Genomic DNA, 14,947 nt, shown 5'->3' on the forward strand with positions numbered 1-14,947 from the left:
CAATTTGTCAATCATTCTATTACCTCAAATATTTCCTTGAACAACTCCAATGCTAAAATAGAACAGTTTTCTGATCCATCCAAAGGCTGGCTTGACCAACGAAGTAGAGCCACAGCAGGTTCCAAACCTTTAGAACGGCTTCCCAGAACAGTGTTACCAGATGGAGACTGTTCAAATATCATCTGAGTGAGCACGTGGCGCAGCTGAGTCACTGAACAGAAGGCAAGAAGTAATTCTAAAACCTGTGCAATATAAAGTCTTCATTAAATGTCAATTTCATTGGACTTGAATGCACAAAGCAACCAAATGAGGTAGTTGAAAATGACATATACTTTTTAAGAAAATACTCTAAAACAGAAATTAAAAGGAGCTTCCAATATTTCTATCAGTATTATTTTTTAAAATGTGGTTATGTTCCAGAAGGTTACAAAGAAATTTGTTAATGATGGTTACTTCTGATAAGCAGGACTGTGAGAGCCAAAGAAGGAAGAGCAACTTCAACTAATGTTACACACCTTCTATAGTACTTATTTTTTTAAGCACAAACATGTTCTGTTTTTAAAATGAAAAAAAAAATTAAAAAATTAAATTAGTAATTATGAACACTTGCTATCATGCTAAGATTCAAGAATTGTTATAAAACATACTTTAGGATAATATTCAAAAGTGGCATCCCAAAGCTTTAAAACCTTAAGAATGGCTAGTTCCATACTATGTTTGCAAACTACTGGCATTATGCCCCTTAGCTCCCCTATTCTACCTCATTTCTTCTTTACTTCATAAATTGGGCCTGTGAAAATTAATAAGGGAAACCGCAAATAAATTGGAGTCAGGAAGGCCTGTAGAAGGAGCTTTCACACCCTGCCACTCCTTGTCAATCACCTCAAACAAGAAGACATCAATTACAGACCCCAAGAGGAAGAAGCATCAGTTACTGACCCCAACAGGTAGACACACCTTGCACTCCCAAAGAGGAAGTGCAACTACTTATTACTTCAGCAGGATGAAGGATGACTTCCTTCTTGCCCAGTGATAAGCTCAGCCAATGGAAAATGCCACAGCTCAGCCAATGAGAGGCTGTCATCACCTGAACTTCTACTTTCCTCCGATGAACTTTCATTTTTTCATTGCTGATGACTTTCTTTCCTTGTCACACCCTCCTTACTACAAAAGCCTTCCATGTTGTGTAACCCCTCAGAAAACCTCTCTGCTTGCCAGATGAAATGCTGCCCAATTCATGAATTGTTTAATAAAGCCAATTAGATCTTGAAATTTACTCAGTTGAATTCGTTTATCAACAGGCCCTATACCACTACATAACATCCCACATCAACCTGTTTATTAGCTGTTAAGTTAAATTCTATCTTATTTCATATATGACCAACCTATCATTTAAAAAAAAATTGGTATCTCTTTGCCTATTCACTAATTTTCTACCTTTCTTTATCTGTTTCTTATAAATGACAAATAATTGGGATTTGTGTTTTAACCAACTTGACAGTAACTGATTTTAATAGAATTCAGCCCATTAGCATATACTATGTAACAAATGATAAAAATCATCTTTGATTTATTCTCTTTTAAATATAAATTGTAGTACTTGTTTTTGAATAGGTAATACAGTCACTTGGTCCCAAAGTCAACGGTATCGGCCTGACCTCTAGTATATTCCCTGGAGGCAAGCAATGTTACCAGTTTCTTATTTATCTTACCAGAGATATGTTATGCACATGCACGAAAATACTTTCTCATGTACACTTTCCAAGTATAACAGAGAAATAAACAAATCAATCACCAGTGCAAAGCTAGATGGTTTTCCCAAAGTGAATACCCTGTGTAACTAGCAACCAGATCAAGAGAATTCTACCAAAACTCCACACTTCCCTTGTGTCCTCTCCTAGACAATGCCCCAACCATTCCTCCACATCAGATTTCTGACACCACAGATTAATTTTATCTTAGCTATTCTTGAATCTTTGCATTTCCATATAAAATTTTCAATCAGTTTGCCAGTTTATATAAAAAACTCACATGGAACTTTACATATAAATAGAATCTTACAGTGTATACTCTTACATCTGGCTTCTTTAGCTTAGCATTGTTAGTGACATTCATCCATATTGCTGCATGCAGTTGCATTTTACCCATTCTCATTGCTGTACAGTATTCCAGTGTATAAATATACCATAGTTTACTTGCCCATTTCACTGCTGATGGCATTTAGGTTGTTTCCAATTCTGGGCTATTAGGAGCAGTACTGCTATGTTTTGTACATGTCTTTCGGTAAATATACGTATTCAATTCTATGGGGGTAAATACTTACCAGTGGAATTGCTGGGTCGTAGTTTATGCATATGTCTAACATTAACAGATAATACCAATTTTCGTAAGTGGTTGTACCAATTTCAGCCCACGAGTACTGTGACACTTATGAATTTTTTACATTTTCATCTATGCTTGATATTATCCATATCTTTAATTTTAACCATCTGGTGGTATGTAGCAGTATCGCATTAACATTTAAATTTACATTTCCTGGAAGGTTAATAAAGTTGAGTGACCATTTCATATTTATGATCAATTCAAGTTTATTTTGCTCAGGTTATCTACTGGGTTCAGGGTTTTTCCGATTTATATGTACAAGTTTTTAAATAATATACTTTAGATAAGAGTCCTTTGTTAGATATACATACTGAAGATACCTTTTCCCACTCTGTGAGTTGCCTTTTCACTCTCTTATTGGTGGTCTTTTCATACACAGAAGCTCTTAATTTTCAAGTAGTCCAAGTTATCAACTGTTTTCCTGTATAGCTGGTGCTTTTGCTTCCTGTTTACGAAAATCTTTGTCTATCCTAAGGCTGTGAAGATAATCTGATAGGTGTTTCTTCTAAAGTTTATTCTTTCACCTTTCACATTTAGATCTACAATTTTCTGGAACTGATTTTCACATATGGTGTGAGGTAGGGGTCAAAATTCAGTTTTTTTCCCACATGGATATTCAATGGACTCAGTGTCACTTACTAAAATGACCATACTTTTAAGATTGTACTGTTATCAATCAGGAGACAATATACTGTGGGTTTGGTTTTGGACTGTACTCTGTTCCATCGGGCTAGCTGTCTATCCTCACGACAATACTGTACTGTCTTATTTATTGCAGCTTTACATTAAGTCTTGATATCAGGTAGTACTATAAGTCCTCCAACTTTGTTCATTTTTTTCAGGATAGCCATGGTTATTTTGGGACCTTTGCATATCCATATGATTTTTATAATCAGCTTCCCAATCTCCACAAAACACCAAAAACAAAACAAATACGAACAAAAAACCTGCTGTAATTTTGATTGACCTAGTATTATAAACTCTTCCAATTTATGAACTTGGTATATCTGTATTTACGTAGGTCTTTTCTCTCAATGTTTTGTAACTTCAGATTAGAGGCCGTGTACATGTTTGGTTGGATTTATCCAATAAGATTTGACATTTTTTAAAATCAGTAAATGGTATCATTTAAAAAATTTCATTTTTCTATTTAACATTTTCTACACGTCTTTTGGTGAGCTTATGGACATGTCTCCCTTTGCTATGTAGCTTGGAGTGGAATCGCTGTGTCATAGGGTACACATATGTTCAGTAGGCACTGTGAAACAGTTTTCCAAAGGGATTGTACCAGTGTACGAAAATTTGAGGAGGGTTCTAGAGTATTGGTAATGTTCTGTTTCCTGATCTAGACACTGGATGTGTTCAGTGTAAAAATTCAGAGAGCTGGGCACTTAGATTTTTCTGTACATTATAGTTTTTGAAATGTTTAAAACAAAAAGTTATGTTTTTACATACCTTTGAAGAAGAATCAGGATCCTTTCCATTAAGAAGAGCTAATACTTGATTAAGACATGAAGAAAAGTGCTCATACCTAGGTTTAAAATAAAAATATACATCAAATGATAATTAAGAAACTGACACATCAAAGAGGATTTATGTACAAGATAAATATAAAATTTAAGGCCAGCCCCGGTGGCCTAGTGGTTAAGTTCAGCATGCACCACTTTGCTGGCCTAGGTTTGGTTCCCAAGCGTGGACCTACACCACTCGTCTGTTAGTGGCCATGCTGTGGTGGCAACTCATATACAAAAAAAAAAAGAGGAAGACTGGCAGCGGATGTTAGCTGAGGGGGAATCTTCCTCAGCAAAAAAAATAAATAAATAAAATAAAGTGTATTTTATTTCATTTATTTATTTTAAGCTTCTAATATAGAATAGTCTTGGTAAAGTTTATACTTAAAACATATTCTACCACTATGATATACATAAATTGGCTCTGTCACTTACTGAACAGTGAAAAAACAATGACTCATGTGGCAATAAATAAATCATTGAAACTTTCAGTACCTCAACTGCCTTTTTTTTTTAAAGGCTGTGTTCAGTTTGCAAAAATTCAAAGAACATGGAATATTCTAATAAATTAAACAGCCACTTATTTATAAAGCACCTACAATTGCCAAGCATTAAATTAGGCTCTGCAGAGATGGAGGTAAGGGGCAGGGCCCTGTGTTACACGACTCTAAGAGGTACTAAAGATATCACTCACATTATATTCTATGTGACAGGTGCATCATGGATGTGGGAGAATGGTGCCCTGTCAGAGAGCTCACAGTCTAAGGATGGAGGCAGAAAGACAGAAAATAACAACAAGATGTAATGTGCAATACAACGCTATAATGGAGAAATGTATAGGATGTTGTGAAACAGAGGATGGGTATCAAGCCCAGACTTGGTGAGACAGGCCTGATCAGGTGAGGCTTCCCAGACTTGAGTCTTAAAGAATAAACAGGAGTTAGACGTATAAAGGGGAAAGAGTATTCCAGCCTTCCAGAGGAAGTACTTCAGAGGAAATAGCATATGGATACATGAAAGGGCATTTCTAACAAGCTGGAGGTTCTATTTATAGTCTGAAATAGACTAAAGTACATAAGAAAGCAAATGTGAAGAAATAAGGCTGAGAGATTGTGAGGGACTAGATTTTGGAGGGCTGTACTGAGAATTTGGATAGTCACCTTGAAAGCAATGGGAGATCACAGATTTTAAAAGGGACAAATGGTTGAAGAAAAAGTCGCAAGTTGAGCATATGTATAAGACCGTCAATTGAATGGGAAGCACTGAAGAGAGAGGGGAAACTGCTGACGATAGCACAGAATGAGAGCTTAATGCACAGCATAACGGGATATACCTATGAGTGAAACAGAATGACAATAAGTAAGAATTGGTATAAACACAAGTAACTTTGTTCAGCACAGATGAGGGAGCTCCAATCAGACAGGATTCCATTTTTTTTCCATGAAACAAAGATAAGGTCATCTTGAGTGAAAAATGGCAAGAGGAAAGTGGTAAATATTTGAAAGAGCCACCATAGGAAATGTGAAAGTAAGTTGATTGGGAATTAACTTAAGAAGTGTTGCCCAGATAAACTTAGAGATAATGGATATGTAGGATGCAAATTCATAAAGTGTGATTTTCTCAAACTTTGATTAGGAACCCAGCATTAAGTTAGATTCTGGAACAGATTCAGAAATGTTTTGCTAAAGGTACAGCTGATAAACAAGAAGACAACACATAATTAAACATAATTTTCTCTCCAGAGGTGATTCTGGGTTCTAGGCTACACAGAAAAGAAAACAGATAATGGACCTGAGAGATTTACAGAGTGATTAAGTAACCACTTACTAATGCTAAATCAGATTATCCTTCTGTCCTCCTGGAGAGGTATATCCAAAAGAATTTTTCTGTCTACATGTAAGCTGTTAAGCACTATTTGAGGGGCAGAATGGGTATGACATGAGAATATACTGGGAGAACTCTTAGAACAGATCAAGAGAGGGCAGGTAAAGGGAGGGCACTATGGAAGAAAGTTCTCTTATCTACTAGTGCTTAAGAGAAGAAAAAGTGAAATGTTAATGTGAATGCTTCTTGGTTTTGCAAAATATCAGTTAACCATATGAGTACTGGTCAACTTTGCCCTAATGCTTAGCTTTTGTTTTTTTAACTTCTAGTATGCTCCTTCAAGATTAGAGACTATGTCTTCATATCCCTGCCACTGCTAATACTCCCTCTCCCCTAGTGCTTGACCACAGTGGGGGCTCAATAAATGTTTTCTCATTTGTGAATGATTAGTTAATTTAACTCTTCGAAGCAATTTCAAAACTTAGGACCACAAAGCAGCTTAGGCACTGGGAAAATTTAACTTAAGATGCAATAAGGCCACGAGTTCTTTGGAAAACAGTTGCTAATTGATCTCAAAAATACATCATTACAGGAAGTGCCACTAAGATAGAAAGGACATATAAAGGTGTTCTCATTTTACCTTAACAACACAACACAGGCACATAGTGAAGGAATCCTTAGCCATTTTTTATACAAAAAAGAAAAAAAGAAAGACATACTGACATGAATGTTCTTATAAAAATATTCTTTCAAAAAATCACAATGTTGGGGCCAGCCCCGTGGCTTAGCGGTTAAGTGCGCGCGCTCCGCTGCTGGCGGCCCGGGTTCGGATCCCGGGCGCGCACCGACGCACCGCTTCTCCGGCCATGCTGAGGCCGCATCCCACATACAGCAACTAGAAGGATGTGCAGCTATGACATACAACTATCTACTGGGGCTTTGGGGGAAAAAATAAATAAATAAAATTAAAACAAAAAATCATAATGTTCAAGATTTAAAACTGGTTTTGAAACAGATTACTCAAGATGTGTACACTTTGGAGAAAGACACAATCTACTCATCTGAGACAAAGACTAAAACATACATACATACACACACACACCCTTGTTAAACTTTTACATTTCAGGCCAGGAAAGCAAAAAGAATGGGAATAAAGCACATCAAAATATTACAATTTAGTCTATTGTGAATCAATAGAATCCAAGTTTACTACATCTAAAAAGGCAGTTTTATTTATCACAAATACATTTTGGTTTAAAAAAAAGTCCTAAAATTTGCCAGAGAGTCATACCTGGTAAGATAATCAGCAATTTTAGGATTCTTAAGGAGATCCATCAGCAGATCAACTGAATACTTTCTAGTTAATGTGCCATCACCATTTATGAGGATATTAAATATTAGCTGAAAAGTCTGATGAATGTTTCGAGCATGGAACAGCTTAAAAACAAATTAGGAAAAGTATATCACACAAAAAAATTTAAGTTGACACCATCCCAAAACATAACAAAAAGCCTCAATGACTTTTAAAGTATCAGAGATTATAAGCTTCAGAATTATCTTAATAATAATAAAATCATATTTACCTTTTCCCCAACCTCTTCATTTAATGTCAAACTGGACAATATTGAAAGTGCAAACACAACCACAGTTAAACTACTATGGGCCAAGAAGCTTATGAGAGTTCGATAAAAAGATTTCACATTATTCTAAGGAAGAAAAAAATTTAAAATAAATTAGAATGAAAAATTATGAGTTTTATATTTTGGTTTAAAAAGTATGTCCTTAATAAAACTGTATTGCATAGCTGACAGTAGCTAGGAAAGTGGATCTTGAAAGTTCTCATCACAAGAAAAACAAATTTTTGTTAACTAGGTACAGTGACAGATGTTAACTAGCTTTATTGTGGTGATCATTCTGCAATATATACAAATATCCAATTATTACATTGTACACCTGAAACTAATATAATGTTGTATCAATTACACGTCAATTAAGAAAAAAGTATGTCATGCACAGAGTGGGTAAACTTTTCACTTAAGAGATCATTTAAGGAGTGAGTGAGATCTCGGGTACTTGCACATACTGCTTACAGTAGTATAGATAGGTACAAATCTTAGTGAAGAGCAGATTTTAGACATGAGATTATGAGCGGATGTTCATCTTTTTCAAACACTTCCATGGCTCAAGATAACCTCCACCTCCAAAGTAAGACCAGGTCAGTCAGAAAAATCCAGCACATTAACAAATCAGATATTGTTTAATTTAAAATTAAACAGGTAATACTGAATACTGCACAGGAGGGGAACTGTTCACAAAGCACCTTAAAGAATCAATGAATGTTCTTGATTTAATATATTTTTAACAGTAGTTCAGTTAACCTCATTTGTGTGCCTTTGCCTATCACAAGTATTGGTAGTTGATGCTAGGCATTCACTCATGAATCTTTCTAGTGGAGTTGCCATTGATTTTGTGGAAATAAAAGGCTGAAGTAAATGGGTTTGCCAGTCATGTGCCTCTCTTCTATCAGCACAAAATAATTCAGTATTTCTTGTATTATTTAATGCCACAAATAATAGGATGCTATGGAGAAGAAAAAGTTTTAGTATTCAACACTTGTATTAATTCTTATCTTATTAAATACAAGATATACAAAGGCTGGAATGCTTCAAGCTATTTATATCAATCTGATTCTTCATTAAATTTGATGGGTCAGCTAGATCAGACATGAGAATTCTTGTTAAATTTTTTTTAAAGAGAAAGATGGATAACATTTTCTTTAAGCATAGAGCCTAGCACAAAACAAGAAAGAAACATTTTACAAATAAATTTCTTACCAAAGTTTTTATGTGTGTCTGAACAGAAAGATTATGTCGACAAAGATTTGCCAGTAATCCTAGACAAGGCATCGTTAACTCATCTTCAGAAGACTGACTGTTGTTTAAAGGAAAATAATAAAAGCAGCATTAAGTTCATCCTAAATTAGTCAAAATTATATAGTATTTTACACATTTAAATTCCTTCCTTTTTACATGCAAAAAGAAAAATCTGATTAACATGTGAAGATAGTCAAGCTTTGATAGTATTGACCATTTATTTCATGTTTTGAACCTAATGACCCTATTCAATTGCAGCATAGAAATATGGAGATAATTGTTTAGAACGACCATGTGCTATCTCATCAGTATATTCTCCTAGCAAGAAGAGCAAATGTATACTATCATTTCATTAATTTTTGTTACAAAATAAATATATATACTATTGTTACAAAAAATTAAAGCTGCTTTGCACCATTTGATCCTTAAAATCATCTAAGAGGAGTAAAACAAGAATCAGAGTCTCATTCAATTTAAAAAGTCAGAAAAAATTATGTAAGACAAATTGAACTGTTACATGGTCTTAGTTTAAAAATAAACCAACAGATTATTTGGTTACATGTTTGGTTGCATACTTACACATGATCTATCAGGAATGTAATTAATTCATCTATATTGGCACCAGAATGGAAAATTTTGACATTATATGTTAACCTCTGCAGAAGCTGAATGCACTGAAAATAAGAAAATAGTAATGAATATAAACATAGAAAAACACACTGCATGCTCACAATGGACTCCAGTGCATATTCCGAGCATGTCACTATTTTAGGAGGCAGTTTAGAGCAAGAAATTTTCTATTTCTTAAAACAATTCTTCGTGTGTTTTTTTTAAAACACATACAAAGTAATGAGACTACTAAGAACCGTAGGGTTCATCTCCTATTCACACATTTCTATATAATCTATCTCAACAGAGCATCTTATCATCAACCTGGTTCGCTCAATCATCTTAAACTTGTACGCAGGTTGAAACACATACATATTCCATCAATTCTAAGACACATTTTTTCACATTTTACCATCTTTAATATTGAATGTCAGTTTAATTGGCACTGTTTTCCTTTCTTACACCTGATGGCATTTCACTTTCAATGAAATATAATGGGGATAAGAGCTTTGAATCTATGCTAAATAAGACTATATCTATAGCTTTAAGTTTTGTAGAATGTTTCCTCAACAGACTAAGACTAGATGCCAACATAGATTACAATTTTAATATGAATAGCTAACATCTCAAAATGCTGACAGTTGTGTTTATAAGTCTGTCACAGCAGTTATAACGTAGATTTGTTTTTCTTCAATAATAGTGCTAGATGTGGATAAGCTTCCCTTCTTTAGAAACTTTCAAATAGTAGTATATGTATGATCAATCAGCTCTTAAATTTATTAATAGCTACTTGGCCTAATCATATAGTACTATGCCAGCATATACACTATAAGATAGCAGTTTATCATAGATGCTATCAATTTTGATCTGCAAATAAGGAAGGCAGAACAAGTATTAAGTGAGAAAGAACTTTCTGGGTGTATATACCTGCAAAAACACTGAATCATCACGGCAAGTGCTGCTCCGACAAAGCACTCCAGCCAGAACACTATTCAGATTGTATGTATTCTGAAGACAGTCTCTGGTTTCACTGTCTACAGCTGTAAGTTAAAATAGAACAGCCCCAAATAAATCATTTTAACATATGGTCTTCATGGATGAAAGATAAATAATTTAAAATGTACTTCATATTAAATTTACCACATATAAAAATATCAAATATGATATGGTTAAAGTTTTTTTTTACAAATATCTTCCAATTTAGAAGTTTAATCACAGAAATTATATAAGCTGGAAAAGGCAAGGGAGTATGAACGTTTCCTTTTTTGTCAATAAACAAATGATTTCTCTATGTGGAATAAATTAATTTCAAGGAAAAAACGCTTTATATATTCGTAGAAATTTTGCTATTAAATCATTATCATTTCAATTTTTTTGTAATCTAAAACTACTCTATAAAGTCTATTAATTAAAAAAATACAATTTTAAAAATTAAAAGGCTATTGCTTAAAAAATTTCTAATATATTTAAATGTTGAAAGTGACTGCCACTTTCATACAAACTGTTGGTGGGTGTTAGAATTAGTGGAGCCTTTTTGGAAAAGAATTTAGTAATGACTATCAAATTGAAAAATGACCTGAAAATTCTACTGGGAATTTATTCAGCAGAAATACACTAATATTTGAGCAAAAATACATAAAAATGTTCACTGCACTACTGATTAATGGCAAAAACTTGAAAAAGAACAGGAGTACCCAACATTAGGAGAACAGCTGACTAAATTGTAGCACAATACGGTACTAGGCAGCTATGAAAAAGATACCAATATGGAAAGATAGCCAAGATATAGTAAGTGAAAAAAGAAAACATCTGATGCCCTGTAACACCATTTTTGTTAAAAACAACCAACTTAAAGATCTAAAAATTATTTGTTACAGCATAGAAAAAGATCTGAAAAGACATATAACAAACCACTAAGAAATATTATCCCCAAAAGTGGAAATGATGAGGAGGGTTGGTGGTGATGAGTAAAGACTCATTCTATTCCACTCCCTATATCTGTGCTAATTAGGTAGCCACTAGGCCACACGTGACTATTTAAATTTAGATTAATTAAAATTAAAGATTCAGTTCCTCAGGCTATTACCCAAACTTCAAATGCTCAATAGCCCTATGTGGCTGGCTAGTGGCTACTACATTGGACAACACAGATACAACACATTTCATCATCACAGAAAGTTCCATTGGACAATACTGCTGTACGTTTATACTTCTGGACCACTGGGATTTTTTTTTTATGGAAAGCATGTATTAATTTTTAAATCACACACAGAAATATCTCCTCTCTGCCCCCAAACACAAATCAAGAAAGTAATCATTAAATGAAAATTTAAAAGCTAAAGATAAAGTAGGAAAAAATAGAAAAAGCAACACCTGCATTTTTACCCTGAGCTCTAAGTTCGGTGTAGTCCATCACAGAAAAATGATTTTTATTTTTTGCTGAGGAAGATTCACCCCGAGCTAACATCTGTGCCAATCTTCCTCTACTTTACATGTGGGTTGCCGCCACAGTATGGTTGATGAGTGGTATAGGCCTGCACCTGGGATCCAAACCTGTGAACCCAGGCCACCAAAGCGGAACATGCCAAATTTAACCACTAACGCCACGGGGCCAACATTCTCTCTTTCAAAAGAAGACTGATTTTTTGATCACTAGCTATGACTTTTCTGAGTACTGTATTTAATACTGGCATTATGCATACGTATTTTTTTTTTTTTAATTTTTTGTTTATTGTGGTAACGTTGGTTTATAACATTGTATCGTATTTTTTTTTTTTAATTCAAAAGAAGACCAGCACTTCCCAAGGTGCATTCTTTTTCTGTAGACCACTGAAACTTTGATATGCTTCAGGTTCTTTGCTCCAATAGTTTTAAGAAAGGATGCATATAATAGTCCCCCTTTACAAGAGATCCACAATACAAAATAGTTCTGAGAGGTCTTGTGATAAAGAAATCTTTTGAATGTGAACCATTTTTCAAAAGATTCTATAACTAAACCTGCCCTTTAAGAAATATTAAATTCATACATCTTCCAAAAAATGAAAAAGAGAAACGAAATACATACCCAGTTGAGAGAGCAAACTGATGATACTTAAGATCAGTGGAGCACTTATACTTGGGTCTTCAAGCAGCTCCACGAGGCAACTCAAGCATTCACTTGGTAATATCTGATTCGATGTAAACAATCGGGTGAGCTTCTGTCCAGAAATTAACTACAAAATAGTAATTAAAATGTGTGAGTTAAGAATTGGCAATTTTCACCTCTTCTCCATCTCAAATAAAAACTCAGTCTCCCAAAGTGCCACTGCCACTCTCTCGATTTAGAAAATTCATCCATGCCGTTCCCTCTGCATGGTAGATTACCTCTCCCTTTTCTCACCAGCTAATGTAATCACTGGGTCTCAGTTTTAATTTGCTTTCTCCAGGAAGCCTTCTCTAACCTTCTTCCATCAACTAGGTTAGGTTTGCCTGCTATACTATCCTATAGTAAATTATACTTTTATTTCATATATTGGCAAGCCTTTGCCGATCTAGCAATATTTATCCTCCCTACCCACACTGAACACTCCATGAAGGCACAGACTACAAATCAACACTCTACTACCAATATATTTATTGAATAAATGAATTCCAGTACATTCATTTCACCTACTTTGAGGGAGGCAAATGATAGGTGAGAAGAAGCTAAGTCCAAAGGCTTAGCTACGGGATTAACTATGTGATTACTCCTTCCACTCCTTCCCAAAGACAGCAGCTGAGTCCAGAAGTTAGAGATTGCAAAGAAGGAAGTTGAAAAAAAAATTTTTTAAGCAGCCAGGTCAGGCACTGAAAAATTTTATTATTTGTTATTCCACTTTCTACTCCTCACTTATATACCTATAAGCATCCCCCCACCTCCCAAAAAGGTAAAGCTAGGATCGAAGGCCAAAAACAGTTGTCAGACAGCCACTTATTTTCAAAATGCTTTATGCATGTTATTCATTATTAAGCATATCTTTTCTATAAAGATGGAAAAAACAATTACTTACTTTAGAATTAGATTGAATCTGTTCTAAACACTTCTATTTCTACAAGACCAAGTCAAATCAGGCTGTTTCAGCATCTCTCTAGCTTCCATTTCTGTATCCCTCTTTCATTCCTCCACCCAGATGTCAGTTTTTCTTTTTCTTTCTTTTTTTTTTTTTTGTGAGGAAGATCAGCCCTGAGCTAACATCCATGCTCATCCTCCTCTTTTTGCTGAGGAAGACTGGCACTGAGCTAACATCTATTGGCAATCCTCCTCCTTTTTGTTGTTCCCCAAAGCCCCAGTAGATAGTTGTCTGTCACAGTTGCACATCCTTCTAGTTGCTGTATGTGGGACACGGCCTCAGCATGGCTGGAGAAGCGGTGCGTTGGTGCGCGCCCGGGATCCGAACCTGGGCCGCCAGTAGCGGAGCGTGCACACTTAAGCGCTAAGCCACGGGGCTGGCCCTCAGTTTTTCTTCTAAAGCTTTGCTGATCAGACAGCTTCAGAATATCTGTTCCCAGGGAGTATTTGTTTTAACATTCAACTAAAAGTCTATCAGACTGAATAAACAGGTCCAAAGGCAAAATTAGATACCAATAGTAGATATTTTGGGGTAAAGAACCTTCTGAGCATTGGCCTTTTGCCAACTTATAAAGCTAGCCTTCTACGAGATTAAGACATTTTTTGCTTTAAATACAATTTCCCTCAGGAATGGACCCGTATTTCAACAACATAAGTATTCTAATATGTAATAATAATTTATTACGAGGTAAAATGAAAATTGCTTTACAGATTTTCTTCTTTACTCTTACACATTGAATGTTTTAATGCAAATAGAATTTATCTTAGTAATAACTAATACTTTAGGACTTACTCTAGCCTAGACATTGTTCTAAGCACATCATGCATGTTAATTCCTTTCACCATAATAAGGCTGAAAGGTAGGTGCTAGCTGTTTTACACATGGGTAAGCTGAGGCACACACTGATGAGACAGCAGCACAACTAAGATTCATTGCTCCCGAATCCATGCTTATAATCATTACATAAGAGTAGTGCTATGCAATAGCATCAAGAATGAGACCAGTTCAGCTCTGCCAATCATAAAAAAATTCAAAGCTCAGGTTCTACCTGAGGCTACAAAGAAAAAATATAGCAGAAGTCCAGAAGAATAGCAGAGTGAACAACCTCCTTTCACATGATAACTCTCTGTTATCTTCAGATGTTCTCATGAGGTCCGCACAAAGATATTCACCATTAACACTGTCCGCCAAAACGGTTAAAACTAAAAAATCTGAAAATGTCAAGGATCAGTATGAATAAATGAAGCAAACTTCACATATTGCTGGTGGGAGGGTAAACTGACATAACTTGGGGAAAATTGTTTGGCAGTTCAACTAAAACTGAACATAAACTTACCATAAGACCCAACAATTCCACTCCTAGGTATATAGGAGAAATGAATACATAGATCCACAAAAAATGTATGAAAATGTTTATAACAGGTTTATTGTTAACTCCACCCAGAATTGGAAACAACCCAAATGCCTATCAATAGGAGAATGTATATAAACTGTGGTTCATTTGTATAATGAAATTCTACATAGCAATAAAAAAGAATGAAGTACTGGCACACATGCAACATGAATGAATTTCACAGAGTATATTGAGTGGAAGAAGCCAGACACAAAAGTATACATGGTATGAGTCCACTTATCTGAACCCTAAGAGAAGGAACAACTG

General features: G+C 35.0%; 1 protein-coding gene across 1 annotated transcript in view; it reads right to left on the bottom strand.

Annotated features, from left to right (window-relative positions):
- Positions 1 to 14,947, bottom strand: part of CIP2A (cellular inhibitor of PP2A) — a 39,684-nt gene that overhangs the window by 23,057 nt on the left and 1,680 nt on the right. Inside the window, exons 2-9 of the mRNA XM_004436599.3 lie at positions 12,264 to 12,411; positions 10,127 to 10,239; positions 9,170 to 9,264; positions 8,552 to 8,648; positions 7,301 to 7,423; positions 7,009 to 7,154; positions 3,838 to 3,913; positions 24 to 242 (exon numbers count right to left, since the gene is read on the bottom strand). Coding sequence (XP_004436656.1) covers positions 24 to 242; positions 3,838 to 3,913; positions 7,009 to 7,154; positions 7,301 to 7,423; positions 8,552 to 8,648; positions 9,170 to 9,264; positions 10,127 to 10,239; positions 12,264 to 12,411 — 1,017 coding nt within the window. The remainder of the gene's footprint in view (positions 1 to 23; positions 243 to 3,837; positions 3,914 to 7,008; positions 7,155 to 7,300; positions 7,424 to 8,551; positions 8,649 to 9,169; positions 9,265 to 10,126; positions 10,240 to 12,263; positions 12,412 to 14,947) is intronic.

The sequence above is a fragment of the Ceratotherium simum genome, chromosome 15, assembly GCF_057802395.1.
Source record: "Ceratotherium simum simum isolate JZ-2026a chromosome 15, ASM5780239v1, whole genome shotgun sequence".
NCBI classification, from domain to species: Eukaryota; Metazoa; Chordata; class Mammalia; order Perissodactyla; family Rhinocerotidae; genus Ceratotherium; species Ceratotherium simum.